The sequence below is a fragment of the Molothrus aeneus genome, chromosome Z, assembly GCF_037042795.1.
Source record: "Molothrus aeneus isolate 106 chromosome Z, BPBGC_Maene_1.0, whole genome shotgun sequence".
NCBI lineage: Eukaryota > Metazoa > Chordata > Aves > Passeriformes > Icteridae > Molothrus > Molothrus aeneus.
In genome coordinates, this window is record NC_089680.1 from 41555631 (window position 1) to 41573016 (window position 17386).

At 43.2% G+C, this 17386-nt stretch overlaps 1 protein-coding gene across 4 annotated transcripts in view; it reads left to right on the forward strand.

Moving 5' to 3' along the window:
• Positions 1 to 1822: 1822 nt before the first annotated feature.
• The window catches only part of PALM2AKAP2 (PALM2 and AKAP2 fusion), a 264975-nt gene continuing 249411 nt past the window's right edge, over positions 1823 to 17386 (forward strand). For all 4 annotated transcript variants that reach the window (XM_066569518.1, XM_066569519.1, XM_066569520.1 and 1 more), the window contains exon 1: positions 1823 to 2083. In XM_066569518.1, the coding sequence (XP_066425615.1) occupies positions 2039 to 2083 (45 nt within the window). In that variant the 5' untranslated portion in view covers positions 1823 to 2038. The remainder of the gene's footprint in view (positions 2084 to 17386) is intronic.

The following is a 17386-nucleotide window of genomic DNA, read 5'->3' on the forward strand; positions in this document are numbered from 1 at the left end:
CATAGCAATCAAGCCTTAGTAGCAGTTGCCTATATATGTTCTCAGAGCACATGTGGGAGTAGAGATGTCTGGATTCTGTGTGATGGGATATTTCAAAACCAGCTGTAGTAATACAAGTAGCAATGCATGGACCTTTACATGGTAATGGAAAATAAAAAGGAGAGATTTTGAAGAACAGCGACAAGAGAAAGATCAAACAGCCTAGAAAGCAGCTGCTATTCAATAAATTACTTAAAGCTGGAAGACTGAAAGAGTATCCCAGTACGTAGCCACAACTGCTGCATTTTCCTTAGCTGTGATCCCCCCATCACCAACTTACTCATACTGCCTCACTTGGGATATGGCAATAAAACTTTGCCTTTTGGCCACAGTGACTACTGGAATTTCATAATGTTCTGTGAGTTTTCAGACAACACAGGACCTCTTTCACGGAGGTAAAGCTAAGCAAGAAGTCACTTTGACGTGCTGTCACAAGACAAGGAGACTGTGCACCAGTAAGAAAATGGGACCAGGAAGTAAAAACACCTGACAAAGCAGCTGCCTTGAAAAACAGCCTGCAGCAAGTAGCATGTCCTGGAACTGGAACTGGTATGGAGGTGGAGGACGTCTGACCAAGGAGACTGGGATGTGGAAAAATATAATGCCAGGCTTGGTGGCCTTTGAAAGGGCAGGCACATGGGAAACAGGGTGACTTCCAGATTCCTTCAAGATAATGGAGTTTCCCCATCTTAGCAGCAAGAGGTTATCACATCAAAATGATATGCTGCAAAATGCACTTCTGCATGTCTCCTGCCATGCAGAAGTGCATTTTGCAGCATATGATGCTCATGGCAGGACAGCCCCATGATGTCATGGTCAGCCCCCACACACCATCTGGTGTGGTAGCTGCCCTGGCTCAGAGACACCCCTCTACTGGGGCAGCCCCATGCTCGCCCATGCAGTGGCATCCCATAGGACAGGACTGTGAGGGAGTGGGGGGGCTTTGTTGCTGTCTTTGAGAAAAGGAAGCAGACAATGATAGAGGTTAAAAAAAAAAAAAAAAAGTGTGAGGAGTTTACATGCAAAACCAAAGCCAAATTTGAAATCACAGGTACCCTTGTGATAATGGCTCAGGTGTCCCGTCACTTCCTCGCCTGCCTCCTTCTTCTGTATTTATAACACTGGATTCCTCAGTGAAACTGTTTGTACACACAGCTTTACCACTTTCAATGTCCGATGTCAATACATGCAATGCATGCAGGATGTGTGGACACCTTACACCTCCCTCACCATCCAGATGCTCTTCGTCACTTCTGCTAAAGGCTGCCCTGCAGCAGCAGCAGCAGCAGCATCATTTTGCAGCATGCCATGTTCCCACTGCACTGACGACTGTCTGTGCAGTTCGCCCAGAGTCCGTGCTCTCCCTCCTCCTGGCAGCCCTGTCCTTTCCCTTATCCAAACCTGCTTCAGCGGGGGCTGCAGCCGCCGCCTGCGTGTCTGCCGCAGCTCCCCTCCCTGCGCCATGTGCCACCGCCGTCCTTCCCTGCGCGCTGTGCTGCTCGCTAAGGACACGCTGTGGCACAGCTGTCTGCCTCCTCTGCTGCAGTCAGGCAGGTTTGTATTACTGTGCACGCTGCTGATGTCGAGCTCCTGTCGTGACCCAGCACCCCATAGGAGGAGCAAATGAGCTGAGACGTCAACGCAAAAAATTATAGCCATGCGAGCAATCCCTCTGCTCAGCTGCTTGGAGAGTGCCTACATGGTTTGTGTGACAGCACCAGCACACAGAAGCAGCACAGAAATGCAGTTAGCAATACAGCTGGGAGACAGGCAGCCAGGCAGGCACTGGTCCAGTGACTAAAATGATCGTACCGTGAGCCAGCCTGCAGTGCCTCCAAAAGTGGCTGACTGCTACACAGAGGCTCGGCTTTCTTTGCCATTACTCCAGTTTCCCCTCGGTGACTGCAGTGTGTGCTCCGTTTCGGTTTTGTTTGCCTTTTTGTTTCTCCCTCCCACCCACCGGTCTCCCTCTCTCTCCTCCCGTGTCCTTCTCTCCAGGATGGCGGAAGCAGAGTTGCACAAGGAAAGGCTCCAAGCCATAGCAGTAAGTCAGTTTCCTTTTACTTGCTCTTTTGTCCTTAGCCGTGGGTTGTTGGAGGGACGGGGGGATTCCGGCACAGTGGCTGGGAAGCAGAGGGAGAGCCTGGCTTGTGCAAAGTTGTGTGTGGAATTCCCTATTCGGGAAACGAGTGGTTAAAGTCTGCTTTGCGGGATTTGGCGGAGAAAGAGGGCTCTGAGGAAGAGCGTTGAGCTGACACGTGCAGAAAGAAAAATGTGAATGCACAGTGGCATGCTTAAAAGATTGATGATAGAGAAGAAAAGAAGGAATAAATGGGGAGGAGAGGAGATTGCAGGAGAAAATCAGTACTCTGCTGAATATATATTTTTTCACAGTTGGAGGTTTTGCTTAGCTGATGAAGTCAAGCAAAATGATCTGATGCAGGATGGCTTTTAGTGCAGAAAATAATTGTGTTATTGCTAGTTTTAAGACAATCGAACACAGACACTGCATTGTCAAAATTGTGTAATTGTTTGATCTACTAGTTAAACTGTCATCTCAGCTCCTTAGCTGAGTACATGATTTCAGAAAAATTTCCTGCTGAGCTGCATTACACTACGAGTAAAATATAGGCAGGATTGAGTCCCATTTTAGTTATAACTTCTGTTTTCACATTTAGTAGAGTATTTGAATTGAGCCATGAGCTCAGCTGGTGCAGACCTTGGAGGAACGTGTCTAGTGACACCTGGTGAGGAAGGTGCCTGGCTGTTTAGGATCCACCATCATCCTGGCATATAGAAACTGCCAGCTCATCTTCTAGCATGTCACAGGCATTGTGTCAAAAGGCCTGTGTTTCTGTGGGCACTGCCAGTCAGACATCCCCATACAGCCTGCCCTTGTTCAAGTGACACCCAGCTCTTCTTCTTCCCCATGGCTGAGATGTTGATGCAGCTGTGCCAGTCCCAGACGGATGGCACGGCCCGTGCCGGGGAGCACAAACCTGGAGATCTGAAGGGAAACAGAAGATGGCAGAGCCCACATGGATTTTAGTTCTCTTCCCCAGTTCCCCCAGTGATCAACAGATGCTACATTTTTCTGTAGCTGGTACAGGTTACAGATTTCTTTTGTAGTGTAATAGGAATGGCTGCTGCTGCTTCTTCTGCTGCTGTTTCTGCTGCTGTTGTTCCAAGATATTTTTCTTAAGTCCACTACTCTGCTGATAGGTCAATGGAAATTTAAAATAAATAGTTTAGGGATTTTTCTCTCTAAAATATTAACTGTAGAAGAGCAAATGATATTATTTCTTGGGGGGGGGAGCTATAACCATTTAATTTTCAGGCAGTGGAAAGCAGATGCATATTTTTATTGCATATTTAAGCTGATTCTCAGTTTTCTATCAACATAGGCATTGCCATATCTCAAGTGCAAACACCAGGAGGCAAACCTCAACATGGCCGGTGATTTGGGACTCCTTTATGGCAGAACTGTACTGCAGAGCTGCATAGCTCTGTGCTATGCTGCAGTGCATAGCTCTGAAACATTTAGGTCTCCACACTAAGGAAAAAAAAGTTTTCATTATTGTCGTTTCTTCCAACTGCTATGTAACAGAATACCAGACAACAGTCATTTCCACATGATGTCCTGAAACCTGTCACCAAAGTAGATCAAGTCCTCTGCTTCTTAGTGCCCTGCATCTCACACCAATGAGGCCATTATGGATTTAATATTACCACCTGGTGTATGGCAGCTTTTACAGTAGGTTTATGCTAATAGAAGGCATAATAGAAGGCCTTGAGAGTCTGGACCTCCAGATTGAACAAGTCTGGACCTTTCTATACATATTTCCTCTTTGGTTTCTATTTCTGGTAATTCATAAAACATAGTAGGCAATGTATGCAGTTAATTAGATTGAAAGAATTCTACTTCAGCATAAAAAATATTCAGCCTTATTTTAAGTGTTGGTGTGGGTCCATGAACCAATTTGTTTGCTTAGCACTCTGCAGAGCAACAGGTTTTCCATATAAGCTTGTTAGTTGGTTTTTCTCCTATGCTTGGTCTGCTGCAGATGTTTGTCAGAATGCAGAGAAATTAATTTCTAGCTTTGCTCCATCAGAATCAGTGACATGACACAAGTTAGGTGTTTCCTGCCTGCCAGTGGTTGGCTAAAATAAGGTCAGTTCTCAAATGGCCTTTCTCAGAAGAAAGAAATGGCATTTCAGTTCAGCTTGGTGCTTTATCTGTTTGAACCTGCTGCAGTATCTCTCTGACATGAGCAGAAGCTTACTCCAGTGTTCTGCAATCACACTGGTTGAATGCTAGACTTACAGAAAGAAATCCAGTCACCACTGGGTTCTCTACACACCTGTTCTCTGTACATTTGCTTCTATCACCATGGTAAATGAGTTTGCTGGGAAATTTGCTGAGTGAATTCTAAGTCCCCATCACTGAATATGTAAAGAAGACAAATCCAAAACCAGAAATATGAACTTTAACATCAACTTTAAATGCTGGTTTTGAAGCATTTGATTTTATATTTTGTTTCCTTGACTTTTCATAGTTTTAATATATGCTTCTCTGGCACAGAGCAAAGTGTCATAGGAAGAGGAAAAGAAGGAGTCTACTGTTAGGACATTATTCTAAACCTCAGTGAACGTGAGTTAGCCACTTGTTTTGTCTGCAGCAAATACATAGCCTTTCTGTGCATTCATGTTCTATCTGTAAACAGTGAATAATAGACTTTGCCTCGTCTTAGAGCAGTGTTAAGGATGCATGCAAGATTGAGCTGTACTTGGATGCCATGGTTTATGACGGCAAGAAATATCTAAACACATCTTTAAAATAGAATTTGTGATTCTAAAACCAGAGAAGCTTCAAATGTGCATGTTTTAATGTCATTGAAATGCTTAGACTGTGACTTTCAGATCTTTGAGAAGTCCCTAAAATTCACACACTGACTATAGCAAGACTCAGAGTACTGTGCAAATCTGGTTTGAGAAGTAGGAAGATGTGAGACAGCTAGTAAAAAGTGGAACCCAGTTCTCCCTGCTTGGGAGAAAAACAGAAACTCTGTGTACTGCAGAGGTTCTGTGATGACTAGGAGCAATTGGTTTTCTGATCCTTACTCGAGCAGAGGCCACATCACATCTTCCAACTTGGATGTCATGTGTGCAACAGACAGATACTGGTAAAGTTTTCTGCCATGACACACTGCTCTTAACACCTCTAACTGCCTGAGCCTGAATCACCACAGCATCCCTCTGCTGCCCTACCAGAAAGGGAGCTGAGTGGTGCCCACAGATAATACTGTAGCAAGATGTCTTCAGCAGGCACACAAGAGGTTAAAAGAGGAAGCCATCTTCTCTCCGGGCTTGTTCCTGTATAGAGCACTTTGGTGTTTGTGTCTGCTTGTTTTCTGAAGGGGATTGGTGGCTAAAATTTTGGGTGAAAAAGGAAGCATTTTCGTGGCTTTTAAAAATATGCTGTCTGCAAGTTGCTCAGAAGTTGGGAATATAAATAGTCCCAGACTCAGTGGCCTGGGGACAGGTGAGCTGACTTAATTTATCTTATTTTGGATAAATAACATGTATGGCCCCAAAATTTGTTATAGGGCACCTCTTCTATGACTGTAGAGAACTCCAGATGATAGTGACCTAAATATAGACATGCATTTACAAAATCTAAGTATTTTCTGTCCCTTACCTAGCAATCACAAAGCTGGGAAGTGGGGTTTTGGGTATTGATTGGTGCATCTGGGATATGAATTTACATATGATACAGTGAACATGTGTTATCCATACATCAGGTGAACTAAATACAGTCATTGAGGAGCAGCAATGAGGAGAAATTGTCAACAAAAGCAACAAGCAGCGCAGGAGTTGGAGGCTTCCCTGTTCAAGAGATGTCCAGTGTACAGATTCAAGTGGGGAACTACTATACTGATTCCTTAGCAGACAAAAACAACAGCGATGATGGTCCCTTACTTACAAGTGCCCAGCTCAGAGAAGCAGTGACTCAATTAAAGTATCACTGACATTCAATTAGCCACACCAAAGATACCGCCTGTCAGGAAAGACCATTCTAGCTTTTTCTATGAGATGATGAATTTGTTGAGCTGAATCCAACGTTACTTAGATGTCATCAGGGGGCTGAACTACTATGGCAGGACAGTGGTGTTTAAAAATAGCCCCCTCCTGTATCAGCGAGGTCTGCCTTACATGGATTAAGGACTGGCTTTCTAACAGGTCTCAAAAAGTTGCTATTTGTGAGGGAGACTGCTGTTCCTTGAGAGCAAAGGCAGGGAAGAATTCACAGGAAGCAGTCTTTCGAGATTTGAAGGCATTCCCAGTTGTAATTTGATGTAAATGGAAATTGCTGATGTGCAGGTAAAAAGTGGCAGAGGAGCTGGATATACTACACGAAGACAGCAAGTTGATTATTTGGTAAACTGGATCTTCCATTTAAAGAAATACATCACACCTGTGTACAGCTGGCATTAAGAGAGGCCAGTATGGGTTTGTACATCCAGATTTAAGATAGTATGGGGCTCGCACCACAGAAGAGGGCTCTGTAGTCCAAGCAACACTGCCTTTGACAAGGAACAAGAAATAGTGTGGGAGGTAATTCAACAGGGACAAGGAGAGGGATCCTGGTCCTGCACAGGAGATTGGTTTCATACCAGTTAAACCTACAGCAAGTGAGATTTTAGACTCCTCCCAAACGGGAGCTATGTGCATTCACATTTACGTGAAGCACTGCACTGATTTTTCAGTAGGTGTTTGAGAATACTAGTACAATAGCCTTTACTCCACAAAATGAAAACCCGTGACTAGTACATCATATCCAGGATCATTTTACTATAACACTGCTCCACAATTTTTGTGAGTCCTTCCAGAGATCATTGTCATGAATATTAGAATGTGAGAAATTAGGTGTTGAGAATCACCTAGAAAGATGTGGCAAATTGATTTAATCAACAGCTTGCTATTTCTGTATGGCTTAATACATTAGTTTCCAATGCTTTCATTTAGGAAGTAATGCTTTTGTCCTTTAAGTTAAGCATGGGATCGAATCCATCTTAATCCAGTTGTCTTCAGACCTAAAGACTGCAGGGAAAAACAAAAATGCAGCAAGGTATGGAAAAAAAAGTCAGCTGTGACTTTTCTCCTTGGAAAATAGGTGAGTGAGAAGAATCTGCAAAAGGAATGAGTGTTGTGGAGAGAGAGGATAAGTAAATACTACTTACATGTTTTGGCACAAGGATTAGTAGGTATCTAAGGAAGGTAACAGTTGTGGACAAAACAAGCACAAAAAATGTTCTCCCTGTAACGAGTTGTTAAACTGTAGAGCCCAATTCTTCAGGACGTGGTGAATGCTGAAGAGTGCACTTGGGCTTGAGAACAAACCAGGCAAACTCATGGCAGTGGAATCCATAAAGGACTTTCTCATTAGAAGTTTTTTAAGCTGCAAACTACAGGCAGAGAAGTTTTTTATCTGTTTGCCATGCTCCTAGTTCTCCTTTAAGCACTATGAAGCATGGCCTAGATGTCCTGATCAAGTGCAGCCAACCTGTGTACTCAAACAATTCAAATTCCTGGAGTAGCCAAATCTGGAAGTTTTGACACTAAAGAAAGCCCCTGTTGCAATACTTACTTGAATTCAAACTTATTTCAATATTGCTATATAGTTTAATCCATTTTTCCCTTTTCCATTTCCCCCTCATTATCTTATTTGCTCATCATATTTATCGTATCTTATTTATCATAGCTTACTTATCATATTTATGGCTCTGATTAATCACAACCATTCCTCAGTGGTCCCAACACCCAATTACCTGAAACAGAAAAAAGCCTTCTGTAGCTCTCCTCTTTTTACATTCTAAGCTAAAAGACTTGAGGGCTAGTGAGACCTTATCATAATCCCAGAGTACTCTGGTGAGGAAGACCTGGCAGAATTGAGTCTGCATCCTGCTGCAAATATTTCCGGGGTGGTTTTAGCAGGAGTTAACTAGGGGTTAGCACAAACTAAATCTAAATTAGTTCTGTACTGTGAGCATGACACAGATCTGTGAGATTCCTGTGAACCTCAGTGCAAATCAGCCAAAGGAGAGAAATTACATTTGCATTGCTGTAAAGGATGAGGAGAGGTTTCCCTGCACACAGATCTGCATGCAGCCCTACCCTGGACTGCAGCAATACCATGAGTCAGCTTCATGGCAGACCTTAGACAGAGAAATACATGCAAGCAAGATTGAATCTTGCCTTTACTTCTGGAACATATAAAGCACTTAGAAGTCATGTGTGAAATGTTGGTGTCTTTGCCCATACTAAGACAAAAACCAAGCAAAAAAATGCCTAAAATACCAGAAAACTAAAATTACCTTCTCAAGTTTTATCTGTATTTTTGCTTTAGGAATGTTTAAATGACAGCAAGAGAAGCAAAAAGATGAAGAAAAAATATTTCTGTCAAAGTATCTGTGAAAACTAGGTAAAAAATTAGAGAAACAGAAACCAGTTTGCTCTTAAGAAATTTCTAGACAGTTTCCAGACTTACCCAAACTCAACTGTTTAAATTTAGAATTGTTTCCACAGCACATTCCTAGCCCTTAACACATCACCAACATCTCTTGAGCACAGACAAGAAGCCTGAGATACTGGACTTTACCTTGTGCCTTTCAAATTATATTTTTAAAAAGAAGCTGAAAATTGTTGAAAAGGTTTTGTGATTTTTGTTGTTGTTCTTTTGAAGTCTCTGGTTAAATAAAAAGTTGTGAAAGATGTATATTTTTGGAAACTATTGAACACCTCTAGCCTGGAGTGTTACTTTAAGGACAGATTTCCTATACCATGGTATAGTTAGTCTGAGGTCAGACTGTGGGATTTACATGCCATGCTTGAAGTAATGGATAGCTGGATACCTAGGTTGAAGGTGGGATAGGCCTGAAAGGGGTTCCACACTGATATTCAGCCTCTCCTTGAGCAGTCCTGCTCTTTTAAGGAATCACTCCTTGTATCCATCTAACTGCTTCACAAATACTGTTTTATGCTTGCACAGAATAAAGTGTATCCTTTTCACAAAGCAGTCACCAGCAAGACGGTTCATCTGCCAAGTGTATTTGGTAAAGTATTGGACTATGCACCTCTAGTAAATTATTAATTATTACCTTGCCCTCTCTCAAATGGCACAGGAGTATATGCTGAGCCTGTGTGTGCTGAGGCACAGGTTGGACTAAGGATGTCTTTCAGAAGCAGAGCTTGGAACCAAAAGGATGCTATGCCTGCCTCTGGCCCTAATTTCCTAGCGTAGAAAAGCATTTTCTGTTGCAAATTCTGATCAGGAAAAGCCACGTGGTCGCAAGGGTTAACATCACCCAAAAAGCTGAGTGGCAGTGAAATGGGTCCGGCCTATTAGCAATTGCTTACCAGACCTGTGTAGTTCTTGACACACAGATGCTTTCTGTTACTTAACTGACTTCCAGTGAGTTTAGATCCTGGAGGCGTGTAAAGCTTTCTTCCTCTTCGCCAGTAAAAACAAATACTCTCTGTGTACAAAAAAAGGCCAGCAACCAATGCAGTTCGAAGAGCTCTTTTTGGAAGGAGACAGACCTGCCCTCGTCTATGAGTTGCTGCCCCTTCCAGACAGCACACAGCTCAGGTTGTTGATTCAGGCAGTGCTCAGACTGTTTTAATTTGAGCTGCCAGCATAATTTGTCAGGATCCAGAGACAACAGCAGGGTGGGGCTCAGACCCTCTGCAGTTCCTAATAATAGCAGTCACTGGCAATCAGCTGGAGATTTGGGACAGCAGAGATGTGTTCAGATGTTTCAAACAAATCACAAACCTTGAAAGAAGGCCCTGATTTTACCAGCGGAGGACTAAATAAAAGGTACTTAACAGTTTTTTGGGGCTATGCCATTGTCAGCTCCTCTGCTTCAGACATGTTCCTTTGCCATGCAGAATTGCAAGCAGCACTGCAGTAGTGGGAAGTAACCTGGGCAAGTGATGGCTGAGGAGACCCTTTTAAGAGGCTGAATATTGCAGACAGAAATTAGAAGCCAGATTGCCGTGTGATTTATTGCTGGAGGAGGCAGCGCTGAGCAGGCCGAGGCGCTGGCTGCAGCCACCCAGCTGCAGTCTCGTTAGGGCACAGCAGCAGCAGGAGCGAGCCCGGGGCTGAGATGGCTCGGAGCCGGGGCGAGCGCCTGGCCATTAATTAACCAGATGAGTGCCACTGCGGAATGACCGGCCTTTCCCAGAGGGAAAGAGTATACAAGCACGTACACAACCCCTTCTTCTTAACCTCTCATGGAACAGCTCTGTTCTCCACCACGTGCCAGGTCCTTGGAAGAGCTCCTGCTGATAACGATGTGTTTTTTAAAGATCCCTAGTCATCCAACTGTTTCCCATTTGGAACATAAAGCAAGCACTTGGTATCCAAGGTGTCACTAAATTTACAACAACTGCTGCCCAGGGGACTGGATTCTCTCATATGCTGGCGTTGGTACAAAATGGTTACCTTGAATGTGTTGGCCAGTTCAACTTGGCAACTTTTTGCAGATAGTATTTGAAAGTTAATCCCTTATCTCTTTTGAATCCTCAACTACGTTGAAATAGAAAGTAAGGCTCAATTGTTAGTCTTGTATTTGCTCTTAATAAATATGAGCATATGCAAGCACTTGCTGTATGTCAGACAAATAGGCTCCAGCAGAATTTTGATTCAGCATTGAAAGCTACATCTTTAAGACTGCTCCTTGTGGTAGAGATACCTGCTTTATTAGGAATGTACATAAACTCATCCCAGCATCACCAAGATCTTAGCAGTTTGGTCTGGTTAAGGAAGTAACTTCTAATCAGGCAGGAAAAGAACCTCTAGTTTTAAAAAGAATAAAATAAAGAACAGCCTAAATGTAACACTTTGAAGAACTGTGTCCCCGAATCAGTAAAACACTGTATCAGTTCTTTCTGCTAAATTTACTGTTGTTATTGCTAAAGTTTCAAAATGTACAAGATTTAGACTAAAATACAATTTGGACTATAGGATACAGACAATATAGGATGCCTGAAACTCACCTGTGAAAGAGGCCTGTTCACACTTTTCATGCTTTGGCTTTAGATTATCAGATTGCCAACTTCCTGGTTTCTTGAGGAAAAATAATAGAATTGAAGTTGTTTATGATTATTCTTTTCCTTATCATGTGTGACATTGCTTAGGATGCTGATGCAAGATTTTGGTGAGACTAATGTGTCACAGACCTCCTCCTCTGTGACTTTGTCTGTAATTCACAGTGTTCCAGAGTGTTCCAGAGGAGTTGTTCCAGGATCAATAAAGCTTACAACACAGGCAACTCTTTACTTTTTTTTTCCCTTGGATTTTAATATAATATAAGAATTAATAATTCTGAAAGCAAGGGGTGTTCAGAGATTATTCCACTTCTGAGAAGGAGCAGGTGGAAAATCCTGCTGAACTGGAAAAAGCTGGTAGGAATTTTACAACTCTGCTGCAAATCTCAGAGCACTTCAGGGGTAAATTCTCTTCTGGATTTGGCCTCTGTATCTCTGCCTGCAAACTCATTGCCTATGAAAGCAGCCCTGAAACACTAAGGAATCTAGATCTAAGGAAAAAAACAGTGTTTTTTTGGTGGTCCAAGTATCTACAGCTGCAATTTCTGCTACATTTTGGTTTATGACATTTAAAGCAAGCCACCATCCTGGCTTAGACATATAAGAAAACAGAATAGTTTACGGTGTCTGTTAGTTTGAAAACACATGCTCATTGGTAAAATAAATCCAATTTATATTGAAGTGAATAACAGTAATGACATAACTCTGGACAAGTCAAAGATGACCGGTGGAAAGGTGGTTATATACTGTTACTATCTGTATGGATTGGAGAGTGGTTTTACCAGGCTCATCTGTGTGCCACTGAAGTGAAAAAGGGATTTTAAAATGATACTGGAATATTACTGGCCTTTTTCACATGGTGTCTTCAATACAAGCACCTAGTACTTACCAACAGCTGTGTAGCAGTACTGAAGAAAGAGTGATAGTGCATAATGCTGTGAACATTACTCAGCAGTCTCATCTCAGTTTCATCTATCATGGAAAAGGCACTGTGAATATATATATGTGTATATGTGTGGTGATAGATTAAGACAGATAGATAGATAGATAGACAGACAGACAGACACGCACACAAACATAAAAGTTTAGTATGGTATATATTCTGGAATGCTGTTTGTTAGGCATGTGGAATGCTCTTTTGGTCAGAAACCATGCTGGGTGTTAGTCTCCAAGAAATCCATGGGCACAATGGAGAAGAGTCCAAGCGAGTCAGGAATGATCAGAAGTGGAAGAAAATTACTGCTGAGGCAAGGCAGAGTTGTCTGGCCTGGTGACGAAAATACCAATGTTAAGCTGATCTTGTGTAAGGGTAGAAAAACCTTCTGTATTCCTTCTAGGGTGGATCACCAGTATCTTTGCCTGTTCTCAGATGTTTCTCAGTCAACCAGTGGTAACTAGTCTGCGTATAAAGGGTTCTTCTGCAGCCAGTCAGTTTCTTTGCAATGCCAAGCACACTCTTTCCCAGAGTTTGGCAGCTGACTTATGGATGCTTGCAGACCCAGAAGAGCAATTTAACCCAACTGCAGTGGCAGAAATCTGAAGCTGTGTTGGTTTACTTTGCATTTTGAATAGGGTAAGTGTGTGAGTAATCAGGCACTGGAATTCAGATACGTTGGCTAACCTGATCATGTTTGAGGACATAAAATTACCTTTTTTCCTGTAGGGGAACCATCAGTCCCTATTCTCTTCAGCAGGATCCTATTCTGCTTCCAATCAAGTTATAGGAATTTTGCTGCTAGTTTCAGTGGTGAGCAGGAACAGGAGTATCCCCATAAACATTCACACCATTTCTAACACTATCATCACAAAAAATTCCAGATCTGTGCCAAATCAGACCTATAAATCAGACTTTCCAGGAGGAAGTATAAGGATGAGGATGAATACAGAAACTCAGCTTCACTATTTGTTTAACCTTGAGAGTTGCATGCTTTGCCATTTGTCAAATGCTCATATCAGCAGTACAGAGGCACAGTTAGAAAGTGCCCAAACTCAACTATCCAAAGTTCAACTTTTTATGACAAAAAACCCCAAAAAACTGGATTTTAAACTCCATGTGTTCATGTTCACCCACAGGAGAAAGCCAGTTTTTGACAGCTTGGTTCTCATAATACTTTCCCTCTGCTCTTGACTTCTTCCCTTTTATGTTACCGAGAGTGCAGATATACTGTTGCTGGAATAAGCTTCCCATGCTTTAACTGTGCCGTGCAAGGAGCTGCTTTTTCAGTACAATCTTTTTCAACAGGTTTTTCTCTTGTGAGAAGTGTTACAAATGGAAGCAGGGGACAGGGGCGTTTGGGATACAGAAAAAATAAGAGTAATTATAGTACCATCTCTTTTTTCTGTACAGGCAGGGGGTAGAGAATTTTTTTTTTAAGAGTTATTTTCAGTTTCAGTGAAACCATATTTGTGGTTTCTTTGTTAATCCTGGAAGGTGTGAAACTGTAAAGGCTCAGCAAGCTGAAATTTCCTTAAAGCTATAGCCTAAAATCAAAGGGGATGAGAATCTTACCCTTTGGCTTGTGCAAACTGAATTGTGATTGAAATTAATTGTTTTTCTTTTTATCTAAGCCAAATTGGCTTTGAGTTGCCTTTGCAAAACAATGCAAAACTTTGCACTGAAACTTTGGAGCCAGTCTTTAGGACCTGTTTGGGAGCTGGAAAACAAATAGTGCATAATCTGTAAGGCAAATAATTGTCAAAGGCCTCCAGAAAGCTCAACTTCAGGGCAATTTCTTTGCACCTACATCTTGACCTGTATGGGCAGAAAGCCTTGCAGCATGCATTAAGGTAAAGCAACAGGTTCTCAGATTATAACATCCTTACTGATTTATCTTTCTCTATTCCTGCATTTTAAGAAAGCTCACATCACAGTTAAGAAACTGATCAGAGAGACCCTTCAGTGCTGACGTGTGGTTAATATTGCACTCCATTTGTCTTGGTTTGAAAGACAAGCATCTGCTATGAAGGCAGGAGCCTCCCTTGGAATGGAGAGTATGACCCCCTTCCCTGCGAATTATTATCATTTTGAACCTAAGGGGCTCACAGGCAAAGACAGGACAATAGGAACAGCAGTTCATGACCAGTGTGTGTAATAAAGCACACAAACATCACCAGCCCCGGCACTGACCCCACGCAGAACCCGAACTCGGCCCGGCCCGCTCGGCCGCGGCGCTTTCCCTCTGCTGCAGTTCCGGGCTTGGCCGGCAGGGGCGCCGCTGCTCCCGGGGGCGGGGCGGGCGCGGTGCCTTCCCCGCGCCTGCAGGGGGCGCTGTGGCGATGGCGGCTCGGCCCAGACGGGCAGGGATGGGGGAGAGGCCTTGCTCCACAAACCCCATGGCACCGATCCCGGGGCCCAGCGGGACTCTCGGGAGAACCAAGCTGGGGCAGCAGGGATGAGCAAAAATCCCGGGGTGGTGGACGAGATGTATCTAACTCCGCAGCTGTAGCGGGAGCCACAGGACGTCGGGCAGGCAGGGGATGCGGGCTACAGCGTGACAAAAACTCGGAGCAGTGGCAAAGAAGCGGCGGGGATGAGGCAGCGGCGGGGATGAGGCGGCAGCGTCCCGGCTCTGAGCAGGGCAGGGGAAGGTGGGCTCGGGAGCCTGGGGTTTTACCCGAGGCACCCGAGCAGATGGTGAAAAGTCCCTTTTTTTTAGTGAAGTAGGGTGAATAAAGTCCCAGCGCAGCGGTTGCTCGGACGAGCGGAGCTCCGCTTACGGCAGAAGAGAAGCAGCCGAAGACTGAACCCCACAGTGCTGATGTATTCTCCCCACAGCAACCTCAGCCCCTCTCCCCTCCGAATGCTGACAGCCCAAGAGAGATAGGGGATTTGCACCCAAATCTGTTTTCCCAGTCCAAATCTTCACAGTATCTCTGCCCCCCATGAAACCCCAGGGAGAGTAGCCAGCTACACCCCCTCCCCTGAGCTGTGACAACTTCTTTTGTCTCTCTTAAGTATCCCGTTATTGTCTCCTAGCAACACACATGGGGGAAAATTCCCAAAGAGACAAAAAAAAAACCCCAAAAACAAAGGAGAATTACTAAATCCCAACACCATTTCAAGCTGTTTGTCCTTCTTTAGCAGAATTTTTAGTCTTAATAAAGCCCCACTTAAACCATGAACAGTAAGTAATCGGCTTGCGTGTGGATATATTGCTGAAGCATTACATGTTTCCAGGTGTGCAAACCAGAATTGCAGATATTCAATACTTAATAGAGAATAAAAGTGGCAAATCTGGTGACAGCCTCTTTCTGTGTTGTAGTAATTGCATCCTGAGTTTTACAGTGTTACAACTATCGTATTGGTTGTGACTTAAAAACTCCATCTTTGCAGACCAGTTCTCAATTTAACAAACTAAACAAAACATATTTTGGGTACCTGAGTAATAGCAACCGTGGTTTTGGCTGGTTCAAGAGCTGGGGTTTTTTTTACTGAAGTGAAGAGCATCACTTTCCAAAAAGTCACCATGTAAGCGGCATTCAGCTTTCCAATTGTATTGTCTTTCAAAAATTAATATAAGTATCTCATCTACAAAATGTTGGAAATATTTTCCTTAGCTAAAAGACGTCAAAAAATAATTACAATCATTTAGAGCTTATTTAAGTCATACACTGAAATACCTACATCTGTACAAAGATGCACATCTGGCTTTTAGGTCTGCTAGGTATCCAAAACATGTCCTCATAGTAAGAAATCCGATTACTGGAATGGATGTACAACAGATATCAAGGGTAATGGAAACAAGCTGGTAACTTGCTACAAGATCAGCAGTTGAGAGAAGCAGAGAGCAGTTAGGATGAGCACAACTGCCTCTGCACTTTACTGTGGTGTATGGCATCCATTAGCTCCCCATCTGACTCAAAAATATGTGCCAAAGAGTAAACTCAGTAAGCTCAGCATGAAGTCTAAACTTTTGTTTCAGAAAGGAGGCAATACAGTCGTGTATTATTCTCCTTAGTGTCCTTACTCAGGCATCTTTTTCCAGCCAACCACCATCAAAAACTTGACTTACTACTTTTTTTTTCTGTTGTACTGACAAGGACTAGCTATTTGCCCACTTTTTTCCTGACATATGAGTAAGAGCAATATTGTCGAAAGTATCCAGTAGCTCTTTACTCAGCCTGAGGCTTTTCAAAGCCTGCATTTTTTGGAAGGTAGGTTGTTGTGTAATGCTTCCTCTATTCAGAATACCTTTGTATTGATCTGAAAGACATTGTGAAACTTTAGTGCGTCTGACTTTCGCATCTGCTAGAAATCCAAAGTAAATCTTCATTCTGAGAGTTTCACAAGTGGCAAATTGAACAACAGCACAGTGATAGGAAAAACTTACACTTACTTACCCTTTTTACATTGATTGCATCCTTGGTCTTTACTTTTAAAACAATATTTTTTTGTTTCAGCTTCTCCTTCTTCAGATAAAAGGAGGGAGAGAAACTAACTTTACTAACTAGTAAGGAATAAAAGGAATGCCATTGGAGGCAACAGCATTGCTGAGAAAAAAAACCCATCAAACCCCCTCTAATAGTTTTGGCTTGTCACATAGTTACAGGGTTTTTCATGCCACCTGAACTTGTGGCCCCATCCTTCCCTACAAAATGTGAGTTGTGATACTTGCCATGGCACAGAAGCAGTGCCATCTACATCAAGTCTAAATGGTGCTTTGAAGATGGAATTTCAGGCACAAGTGCTTCCCAGACCTTTATTATTCTGTCTCCAGCAGCTGATGAAGCTTGATGTTACAAAGGAGGCAAACAAAGCGCCATTAAACACCTCCTGAATAGTTTCAGAATAGTTTTCTTTCTGCTTTGGCAGTGGAGAAGATAAACCTCTGTTGTTCATTACTGGCATTAGAGCAGTCTGGTCTACAGCTGAGGTCTACACCCCATCATGCCAGCAGAACAGCAAAGAGGTGCCCAGCGTCAGCCTCCAACAGAGCACAGGGCAGGGAAGATGAGAAATGAGCACAAAAAGGTGAAATCATTTACCCAAGACATTCAGGAAGCTGAACCCTCTTTTCAACACTCATCCAGTGGCAGGCTCCACACTGAACCCTACTGCCCGGGTCCATGTTAATCTCTGTGGTCAAAGGTTCCCACCCTGCACTGAAAGACACAGTCCACTGACCTGCTTCTGTTTAGGGTGCTGGAAGAACCTGTGTGGGCATCTTGTCTGCAGGATGCTCTGATCCTTTAGTGCCCAAGATCTGCACCACCTCCATAGGCCATGCCAGCA